General features: G+C 65.3%; 2 protein-coding genes across 2 annotated transcripts in view; both read left to right on the top strand.

Annotated features, from left to right (window-relative positions):
* Positions 1–985: 985 nt before the first annotated feature.
* Positions 986–9,728, top strand: MAF1 (MAF1 homolog, negative regulator of RNA polymerase III). The gene is made up of 8 exons (XM_044453326.1): positions 986–1,407; positions 2,691–2,832; positions 6,210–6,338; positions 6,662–6,827; positions 7,571–7,692; positions 7,787–7,906; positions 8,011–8,130; positions 8,313–9,728. The coding sequence occupies exons 2-8, from the start codon at positions 2,750–2,752 to the stop codon at positions 8,332–8,334; spliced, it is 762 nt and encodes a 253-aa protein (XP_044309261.1). The 5' UTR covers positions 986–1,407; positions 2,691–2,749; the 3' UTR covers positions 8,335–9,728.
* The window catches only part of WDR97 (WD repeat domain 97), a 25,129-nt gene continuing 22,825 nt past the window's right edge, over positions 8,430–10,733 (top strand). The window contains exon 1 of the mRNA XM_044453253.1: positions 8,430–8,672. Coding sequence (XP_044309188.1) covers positions 8,430–8,672 — 243 coding nt within the window. The remainder of the gene's footprint in view (positions 8,673–10,733) is intronic.

Here is a 10,733-nt window from a genome sequence, read left to right as displayed (position 1 = left end):
CCCGGGAAACGCCGCCCGGCCCTCAGGTTCCGGCCCCGGCGCGGACGGGCGGCCGCCGAGCCCGGCCCCGCGGCCGAGGCCGACGGCTTGCGCAGACGCCAGGCCGCCCCGGGCCAGGGTTTGGCGGGCCGCCAGCAGGAGGGCGCCCGCTCTTCGCGGGAGGCCGGGCTCCCGCGGGGTCGGCCCTGCGGATTCGTCCCGGCGGGCGCGGAGACCATGGCCGGGGAGCGCGCGGAGGGGCCGCGGCAGCTCCAGGTAGGCCGGCGGGAGCCCTCGCCTTGCGGCCCCCGAGGACGAGGCTGTCGCGCTGCGCCCCGCCGTGTGGGCTGCTGCTCGGCAAGGCTCCTGCGGCCCGGCGGATGGAGGCGCGCTGGTGGCTCTCGGAGCCCTTGGCCCCGCGGGCCTCCTCTCCGCACGTCCTCGGGGGTCACCGGGGCCGCCCTGGTCGGGTCCGAGCCCGCTCCGCCCTGCTGCGGCGCCAGCGACGCGGACCGGTAGCCGCGCGCGCTCGCGCTTTCTCCTGCGGGGCTGCGGGCGGCTCCGGCGCGGGACCTCCCGCGGGTCACGGCCCTCGCACGGCTCCGGCGGCCGGCGCAATGCCTGCGTGCGGAGCCCAGGCTTTACGGTGTAGGAGGGGGGCGGCGGCAAGCTGCGCTGCCTTGCGCTCGTTCTCCGCCGTGCGGAGGGCCAAGGCGCAGGAGGGGCGGCCGTGCTTTGTGCTTACAGGTAGCTGGGGAGGGCCGCTCCAGCAGAGCGGCTGCACCGGCCTCGCTCGCTCGCCCGGCCCGGCCCGGCCCGGCCCGGGATTCGCGCCGGCCTCGGCCGCGTGGGCGGCGAAGAGCCGCTGCGGCGCGCGGGCCGCTATTTCGGGCCGCGGGAGCCCCGCCCCGGCGGGAGGGCGGGGCGACTCGCCCGCTGATTGACAGCCGCCCCCCGTCTTTGTTCCTCGGGCGGGCAGACAGCGCCCTTGACGCGGAAGCCAATCAGGGCCCAGATCTAGCCAGAAGGACGTTGATGGACATCAAAATCAGCCATCGGAAGGCTCCGATCCCAGAGACTGGCACTGTTCCCCACCAATAGCATTTGGGAATCTGGCAAGGGTCCAATCGTGGCTAGAGCAGGGCGGAGCTGCACGTTCTTGTTGTCGTCCTCAGAAGAGTCGGTCGCTTCGCTCGCCAGGAAGAAAGGACCGGCGGGCAGCGGAGGCTCGATTAGTCGGCTGTATCGTCCCGATTAATCGGGACCATGTCGAGGCGGGCGGGACCCCGGCGGGCCGCTTGGAAGAGACGGGCCGAGGCGGCGGCGGCGCCGCATTCGAGTTCGCTGCGGAGACTGCGCCGTTTGACGGGGCAAAACCCCTGAAGGAACCCCGCGGCGGATCGGGAGCAGGAAGCGGATCCCGGGCGGGTCAGTAACGGTGCGGCCTGGGCTGGGCGACAGTGGGACTGCGCTTCCCGGCATGCTGTGCGGCGGGGTCGCCCTGCCAGGGCCTCCCTGCGGCGCGCGGCATCCTGGGAAGGGCAGTCGTCCGCGGCGGCCGCCTCCCCGCGGTTCGCCCCGCCCCGCCCCGCCCCGCCCCGCCCCGCCCCGCCGGCTCCCGGGCGCGAGGGAGGCCCGCCCCGTGCCTGGGGCGTCTCTAGCCCGGGCGGGCGGCCGGCCGTCGCCGCGCGTGGGGCTGCTCGGAGGGCTGCCGCCCGTTCCCGGTTCCCGCGAGCGCCCCTGCCGGGGCCGGCCGGCTGGCTCCCCGGGCGCAGGTGTGCGGCGGCCGGGCACCGGGCGCTCCCGCCGGCCCGGGGCTTCTCCAGGTGAAGGCAGCCTGTCCGCCGCGGGCTGCGGGCCCTGGCGCGGCGCTGGCCGCCACTCGGGCGGCGCTCGAGGGTTGTGCGGCCGCGGCCCCCGGAGGACACCCGGCCTCGTCAGTGACCCCCTCCGGCCAGGGCTGCCGACGGCTGTCAGGCGCCGGCGACCGGGAGCAGGGCGCCCCTGCGCCCTTGCTTCCTGCTGCTGGAGTTCCCGGGGCGGCCAGTTAGCCACCCTGGGAGCAACAACGGGGCCAGTTTGCCCGGGGCGGATCAAGCCCAGCTTGCTTTACGTTACAGGCGCTGGCAAAGAGCGGCAACCCTGCAGCACCTCCTAGCCCCCTTTTCTCGGTGATTTTATTTTCGATTTATATCCTGCCTGTTTCCTACAAAGGGCTCAAGGCAGCTTACATCCTCCTCCATCTTCTCCCCACAACAACAACCCTGTGAGGCAGGTTGGGCTGAGAGCCTGTGCCTGGCCCAAAGTCACCCAGCTGGCTCCATGGCAGAGCGGGGACTCGAACCCGGATCCTCCGAGTCCCAGTCCCGTGCTCTTCACCACTGCACCGCACTGGCTTTCCATGCAGTTCACATTCTTCAGCATGCTTGCATGGGGTTCTGCTGCAAGGAAGGGCACACGTGTGCGCAGGGAGCGAGAGACGGTGTCACCGGCTCTGTTGGCTGCAGGCTTTGAGAGAACGGTTCCTTCCCTGGGTTGTTGCTAGAAAATGTATCAGATGGACACCCCTGCAGGGTTGCTTGTCTTCCCAAGAGCTAGAAAGCGGCCTTCATACTGGCCTGCTCTGGCCAGAGTCTAGTGACCTCTCATGGAGCCTCCCAGATGGCAGCCTCCTGTTCCCAGAGGGCTCAGCATTTCTCCATCTCCCCCAGGAAGCGCGTCCTTGTGGCCGAAGCCCTGAGAACTGTTCTTGCGCCAGGGAAGGACGACAATGAAGCTCTTGGAAAACTCCAGTTTTGAAGCCATAAACTCCCAGCTGACCGTGGAGACAGGAGACGCACACATCATTGGAAGGTGAGGGCTGAGTGGGCTGCTGCACAGGGAAGCACCGCCCCCCTTGGCACACAGCCCTCGCTGCTTTCCTGCGCTCCCCGGGCCTCAGGCTGGCTCACAGCTTTTAGAGAAGCCTCTTGGGCCAAGTGGGGGGCTCGGGACAAAGCCCTCCCAGTTTTCCTTCAGCCGCTGCGCCATGCAAAACCTGCTGTTAGACGCTGGTAGAACATGGGATGACGGAGCCCATTTAGCATCGGGCAGCGGAATTTGGCTGGCGAGCCTGGATCGTAGAAACATAGAACGTTGGCGCTTGGAGGGGCCAGAGGGCCGTCAGGTCCCGCCCCCCGCATGGTGCTGGGCTCCCAGTGAAGCCATCCCAGGCTGATTTAGGCTCATCCAGTTGTGTCCTCCATTCTTGGAGGGGGGGAAAGGTTGTAGCCCGTTAAAATTCTTTTGCCCCACATGCTGTGTTCTGTGTTTTGCCTCTCCTTGCTTTTCGTTCTTCTAATCCTTTCTTACAATAAAGAAAACAAGTGTTTTTTGCCTCTCTGAACGGACGCTTAAAAAGGTAGGTGCCCGGGGGCTTCCAACTAGTAGTGGCAGGAGCCCCCCCCCCCCCCGAAGCACTGTTGGTGGAATGCCACTGATGGCGCCGTGCCTTTTGCCATGCAGACGAGCTGACCAGCTCGGGGTGCCAGTTGGGCTGCATGTCTGGCTCGTTCGCTTGTGTTGGCCTGGACAAGTCCCCATATTTGCAGCCTTAGGATGTTGGTTCGGTGCTCAGGGTGCTTTGTTTTTTTTCATTTAGCTCAGCCCTCGAATGTCCAGAAAGAGCAGAATTTTAACAGCCCCTTGGAGAAGGCTGGCTGCACCAGTGTGCTTCAGTAGCGGTGATCGTTCGTATAGAAAGCTGGGGGTGGTTTGGCCTAATTCTTAGTCCAGTGGAAATCCCACCACTGCTCGGATGCTCTATCAGCTCTTCATTGACTTCCTTTCTAATGGCAGCAGCTGCGCTGGACTGGCTTGTTGGGTGGAGGAGCTCGTGAATCTGGTCAGCTGAGAGAAGGGGGCGCCGCTTGGGGCCCAAGACTCCCCTCGCCTGAGATGGGAACAGGCACAAGGGCTGCGATGCAGGTGGTTTCTCGGGATCTCTCCGGGACCTTTGGATGATGGAGCACTACAGCGGGCTAGTTCTGACCTCTCCTGGCAGTTGGTGCGACAGTCTCATAGTATCTCAGAAGATTAGAAATCTAATTATGGCAAAACTTTTACGGAGCATGTTATATTCCTGCAAGGTATTTCCGGTCTGAGGTGCAGAGTGTGAAAATTTCCCAAAGGCGAGGGTGCCAATTCAGAGTTTTTGCGTGCTCTCTAATAAACCCAGAGCAATGATAAGCAAAGTCCCATGGTGATTGACTCTAATGAGAAAAGGAGTCCGAGATCTGTGGGAATTGTTTAAAAAAAGGAAATTCTAAATTGCAAACAATTGCAAACAATTCCAACAAGGAAAAAAGACAAGAAGCCCGTGTTGCTTCACAGCAAGCGTAGAGATGCTCTGGAAGCAAAACGGGGAAGTGGAACGGGCACGCGGCACAGAGCGGCAGGGAGGCCAAAGCCAGGAAGGAGCTGAGGGTAGCGAGGGATGCTAAAGGCAGCAGACACGCAAGCCTTCTCCAGGGGTGTCCAAAGTAAGAGATGGAGGGCGAAAAGGGAATTCGGCTACACAGTTGGGATGGCAAAATGGTAACAGGTGGCAGCGACCTTCCTGGTGAAGGCGAAGCACAAGCTGAAGGAGCAGGAGAGCAGCTCCAGCCGGAGGGGCGCAGGGCCCGGGACTGTCCACTGGGCTGACCGAGTTCAGCTCTCCAGGGCCAGTGAACTCCGCCCTGGAGTCCTAGAGGAGCGGGCAGAAGGCCTCCAGAACCGCCGTCTTTCATCTTCGAGCAATCGCGAGGGGCAGAGGAAGTGCCCGATGACTAGAGAAGGGCTCATCTTGCCCCCATCTTCTGCGAGGAAAAGGAGAACAGTCTGGGAACTACAGGCCAGTCAGTCTGACGTCCGTCCCTGGGGAAATTATAAAGCAGTCAGTCCGCAAGCATCTTGAAAGCAATGCAGGGACTCCTAGAAGCCAGCACTGATTTCTCAAGCGCAAACCCTGCCAGACAAATCTGATTGCGTGTTTTGATTGCGTAACCTCCCTGTGGACTGCGGGAATGCCATGGGCATAGCCCCTCTTGACTTCAGCAAAGATTTTGACCAATTGCCCCATGATCTCTGGATTAGCAAACCAGCCAAAAGTGAGCTAGGTGAAACCGTGATCAGGTGGATCCACCGTTGGCTACAGAACCCGACTCAAAGAGGGTTCCTCACCGGCGCCTTCCCAGACTGGGGAGAGGGAACAGGTGGGGTGCTGCAGAATTTAGTCCTGGGCCCCGGGCTCTTCGACACTTTCATCAATGACTTGGGTGAGGAAGTGCAGCCAACGCTTATCCACTTTGCAGGTGACAGAAACCTGGGTGGGATAGCTAATACTCTGGGAGACCGAAGGACCATTTAAGGCGATCTTGATAGGTTGGAGCGCTGGACTGAATGCGACAGAATGACATTCAGCAGGGACAAATGTCAGGCTCTCCTCGGAAAGGGGATCCAAATGCACCGTTACAAGATGGGCGATACCTTGGCCTGACAGAGTTGCAAGTGAGAGAGAAGCATCTTGCAATGGGCAGAGATGACAGATCAAATGTGGGTCAGCAATGCGGTGTGGCTGCTCAAAGGGCTGATGTTACACTTCTGTTAATGCCGCCCAATACAGCAACGGGGGTGATCTGAGGACTGGAAACAAAACCCTGTGAGAAGAGATAGAAAGAACGGGGCACGTTCAGCCTTGAGAAGACTGGGGGGAGACTCGGTAGCCCTTTCCAAGTACTAGAAAGGCTGCCCCAAAGAGGAAGGTCAAGCTCTCTTCATCCTCCCAGAATGCAGGACACAGACCGATGGGTGCAAGTTCCAGGAAGTGCTCCCTGCCTGTGAGAGCAGGCCGACAATGGACCGATGGCCCGGGGAGGGGTGGGCTCTCCCCACAGGAGGCGTTCAGGACGCGACTGGACAGCCACCCGAGAGGGTTGCTTTCATTTGGAGTCCCGCAGGGGGCTGGGCCCTCCGGCCCTCCCAACTCCGCAGTTCTATGACTCTCTGATGAATATTGCAGCTGCACCCAGGCAGCGGGCGGTGGAGGAGGGTGGTCCTGGCTCTCGGGGGTCTCCGGATTCCACCCGGTGGCGGCGGCCTGCCAGTCTTCCTGCTTCTCGGGACCCCTGTGAGACCCCTGTGAGCCCCTAGTGGCCCAGGTGCTCCCCAGGCAGTTCCCCCGTGGGTCAGAGCTGCCTTTCTCCCGGCAGGATCGAGAGCTACTCCTGCAAGATGGCGGGCGATGACAAGCACCTCTTCAAGCAGTTCTGCCAGGAGGGCCAGCCGCATGTGCTCGAGGCCCTGTCCCCGCCCCAGACCACGGGGATCAGCCCCAGCAGGTGAGCGCTGGGCCCCGCCGGCCTCCGCCCGCCCCCTCCTGCGCTGGCCCGGCGGGAGCAGGGCCCCGCCAGCGTTTCATTGGGAGCCGTGGGCGGGGGTGTCCCTGGCAGCATGGAGCTCTCTGATCGGAGGGCAGCCCTCCTGGGGGCTGCGGTGCCACGCGCTGGCCACTCCCGCCAGGGGCCGGCTTGGCTCGGCAAGGAGCACCGGGGCGCCTCGCGCGTTCCAGCCGAGCCCCATGGCTTCCGGTTGGCCTCGGCGGGCGCTCGTTGCAGCCGCTTCTTTGGAAGGACGGGGGATCAAGCCGTGTCTCTCGTTCCAGGCTCAGCAAGAGCCAGAGCGGCGACGAGGGGGGGCCGCTCAGTGACAAGTGCAGCCGCAAGACCCTGTTCTACCTGATCGCGACACTCAACGAGTCCTTCCGGCCGGACTACGACTTCAGTGCTGCCAAGAGCCACGAGTTCAGCCGGGAGCCAAGCCTCAACTGGGTGAGCCGCTCCCTGCGCTGCGGTTCGGGCGGGGGGGCCCGGGGGGCGGCGGCTGTGCCCCCTGCCCGACGCGTCGAGTGCCAGGGCGCCCCCAGGCCGCCGCCTCGCCACGGGCCTGCTGCGTCTCCCACCGCGTGGCCCAGTGTGGCCGCTGAGCAGCGCAACGGGCTGCCGAGGCTTTCCGGGAGCCGGCTCCAGAGCGGTGGGAGGAGAACGCGCCCCGTCCCTGCTTCCCGCTTGCCCCCACGTCAAGCAGGAATGTCACGCCAGCAAGACCTGCCCCAGGAGGCAGCACAGCTCTCCTGCTGGGAGAGAGCCCTTTGCCCGTCGGGGCGGGGAGCCCCTCTGGCACGGCCCTCTCCCCGTCCCGGCAGCCCGGCACCGGTGCGGCTGAAGGCCCCGCAAGAGACCTTCCTCCCAGCTGTGGCAAAGCCGTGCCCACATTGGGTGCCAGGGGGCAGAGGCCGAGCGCTGAACCGGTCCCTTTCCTGCTTGGAAGTCCACCGAGGCCCGCCTGCTGCACCCAGCGCTGCGGGACGACCCGGCCGAGCGGATCTGGGGGATGCCTCTTCCCCCCTCCCGAGCGAGCAAGGCCAGCCCGCCACGGGATGCAGTCCCCGCACGTGTGTCTGCAGGCCGCCAGGCCTGCCCCCGTTGCCCACCGAGCCTTGGTTAGGGTGCCAGGCCCAAGCGTGGGGGCAGCTTGGCTGTGCGGACCGCCAGAGCTCTGCGGCCTCCTTCAGGTGGTGAACGCCGTGAACTGCAGCCTCTTTTCCGCCGTGCGGGAGGATTTCAATGCACTGAAGCCGCAGCTCTGGGACGCCGTGGACCACGAGATCTGCCTCTCGGAGTGCGACATCTACAGGTGAGCCCGCCGGCGCCGAGGGCTCTGCCCGGCCCTGGGAGTCGCCCGGCCTCTGCGGCCGGCCGTGCCCATCGCTCCCCTCGTTGCTTTGCAGCTACAACCCGGACCTGGACTCGGACCCGTTCGGCGAGGAGGGCAGCCTGTGGTCCTTCAACTACTTCTTCTACAACAAGCGGCTGAAGCGCATGGTCTTCTTCACCTGCCGCTCCATCAGGTCAGGACGGGCGAGCCCCCCCCCCGCCCCAGGTGTGCGGCCCCCGTCCGCGGCTTTCAGCCCGATGGCCGGCAGCACGGCTGAGGTGCGCTTTCTCCCCCCAGCGGCTCCACGTATCCGCACCCCGAGGCTGCGAACGAGCTGAACATGGACCTGAGCGAGGACGACGTGGAGGAGACGGCCGGCACCTGCGACAAGGACGGGGGCAGCATCGAGGAGGACAGGTGAGGGAGCGCGCTGCTGCCCCTCTGCGCGAGCGCCCGGGAGTGCTGGGGGCTGCGGAGCCCTCGCCGTGCCCTGACGGCTGGGGGAGGGGCTCCGCTGGAGGTGGCGGGGGCTAGTCTGTGGGCCGGGCCCGCCTCTTCTGGCAGCTCCCGAGCCCCCGCCTCGCTCTTTTGCCCCGCAGGAGACAGGTGATCTGCATGTGACTGCGGCCGAGCTGCCCCGCACGCCCTCGCTGTGGTTGGCCCCGCCGGCGTTTCCCCGCCCCAGCCCACGCTGCGCCGCCGCCCCCGCCCCGCAGATGCTGCCCGAGGAGCCGGACGGATGGGGCGCCTGGCCCGACTTCGGGGCGCCGGACTCGGGTGCTGCAGCGCTGGACTTGTTGCTCTGCCCTTCCGAGGAGGGCTGGCCCGCCCCGAAGCACTTCTGCCCCACGCCGGGCCCCGGGGGCGGCGCCTGCCTGCAGCTGTGCCGCGCCCCCGCTCACGATGCTGGATCGGCCCCAGCCGGCGCGAACACGGGGATCGCCCCATTTCAAGGCACGGTGGGGCCGCTCTGCCGCCTCCCCACCTGGCGCTTTGGCCTGCTGCTTTTGGCGACTCTTCCTGCCCTCCCCGTGCTCACGGCCGGACAAACTGCTGGATGGACTCGGGGCCGGGAGAGCCGTGCCCGCGCGCCGGTGCTGCGTGGCCCCCGGGAGGCGGCCGTCTCCTCTCAGCCGCAGAAGATGCGAAGCGGACCGCCGGGTGCCGGACGCGGGCGCCAGGGCAGTGCCGCTGCTTCGCCTTCCTGAGGGCCCCTAGAGTTTTATTTTTGTATTCAGGCCCAACGGCCCAGCCTGCCGCCTGCTTCCCTGGACCACCGGCTGCTCAACAAAGCTTCCTTTGCAGCCCCCGACAGGAAGGCGCGTCCCTCCTTGGCGAAGCCCATGGCTGCTGTCTTCCTCTCAGGGGCGGGGGTCGTTGCTGACAGCGGGGGTCGCTCGAATGCCCCCCTTACCCGGCCCCTGCCTGGACTGCGCTGCTGCGGCGGAGCTGCCCTTCTCCCCCCTTCTCTTGCACTGACTTGATTCCCTCTGTGGGGAGGGGGGCTGTTCCCTCAGTGGGGGAGCAGAGCGGGGCGGAGGCGAGGGGGCGCCTGGGCGGGGCTACATGGGTGGCAGAGCCCCCCGGCAAGGTGGAAGCGCCTGCTGGCACCACCAGAGCGGCCCCCCGGCTTGGCAGCACTGCGGAAAGGCAGCTGCTCTGGGCAGGCGGTCTGGCGCCAGGCCGCTGCCGCGCGGAAGGGGGAGCTGCTGCCTGGGGGCTGCCTCCTGCCATCTTCGAGGGGTTCAGGAGGGCCCCCCACTCGGGGCACCACCTTCACTGCCGGCTGCAGGCCGAAGCACTCCCACCTCCCCTGCAGCTCACCTGCCCGGAAGCAGGAGGGGCCGCAGCCCCCTTTTGCCGGCCTCCCACTTGGGCCAGGCAGTGAGCAGTTTGGGGAGCGCCTCCCCCCCCCCCCGCTGCCCCGCTGGAGCGACCGGCTGTTTACTTCCTCCTCTGTTTAACTATGTTGCCTAGCAATTACTGGTGCGGCTATAAACTCGTTTCCTCTGTGACTGAGCGTGTCTTCGCTTTGCCTTGCCCGTCACTGCCCTCGAAGGGGGAGCGTTGGCAGCAGGAAGACCTGCGTGAAGGCTGGCAGGGGCTCGGCGCCTCGGCCCTTTAGCGGTGCGCTTGTGCCAGTCCGCTGGTCCGGGCCCTCAGGGCTGGGGGATGCGCGGCGCCCCTTGCCAGGACAAAGCCGGTCCCGGCAGCCAGCGAGCGGGCTGTGCGCAGCCCGGCATGGGCCCCAGCATCCAGCGGCAGCTCTCCCCGCCTCGCTCGAGGGCCACGGGCGGCCTGAGAAGCGGAGGAGAGGCTCCAGCAGGACGGAGGGGCAGAACGGGCAGAGGAGAGCGGAGCGCGGGATCCGGCGTGCTCCCCGGCTGGAGAGCCTCCACTGCGGGTGGCTGTGGCCACCGGGCCGAGGGAGCAGAGATGCCCCTGCCTTGCGCATCCCCCCACAGGCTCAATGCCGCACCCGCCGGCCACGCAGCCCACAAGTGTTTCGGGGGGGGGGCCTGGGGCAGCGGGGCCGTTGCAGGGCCCCTGGCGGCTCCCCCGGGCACACGCTCCCCTCACAGCCCACACCCTGCATGGGCTCCATCCTGTGCACGGCGGGCAGCTGGGGAGAGACAAGGCACCGCAAGTAGTAGGCCTGATGGAGCCAGAAAACCGGTGGCAAAATTGTAAAAGCCTTGCCCTGAGCTGCGCCCAAATTTATTTATATATTTATTATTTGCATTTATATACCACCCTAATAGCCCGGAGGGCTCTCTGGGTGGTTTACGAACATGAAAACCCACCAATCCTAAACAAATAAATAAATTGGCTATGTCACAACAGTATAAAATAGCCTAGTTAAAATGAATTAAATAAATATACCATTAAAATTAACTGTAGAATATTGGTTAAATATTCCGGAAAGTCTGGATGGGCATGGAAGCTGGAGCTGCTGGAGCGGCCCAGAGAAGAGGAGGCCGCCGGAGCTGCACGAGGTCCCGCCGCGGGGCGCCCCCCCC

Source organism: Varanus komodoensis, unplaced genomic scaffold (assembly GCF_004798865.1).
Source record: "Varanus komodoensis strain SLA01 unplaced genomic scaffold, ASM479886v1 scaffold78, whole genome shotgun sequence".
In the NCBI taxonomy this organism is placed as follows: Eukaryota; Metazoa; Chordata; class Lepidosauria; order Squamata; family Varanidae; genus Varanus; species Varanus komodoensis.
The sequence above is the reverse complement of the archived record's forward strand: the minus strand, read 5'-3'. Positions and strand labels throughout refer to the sequence as shown.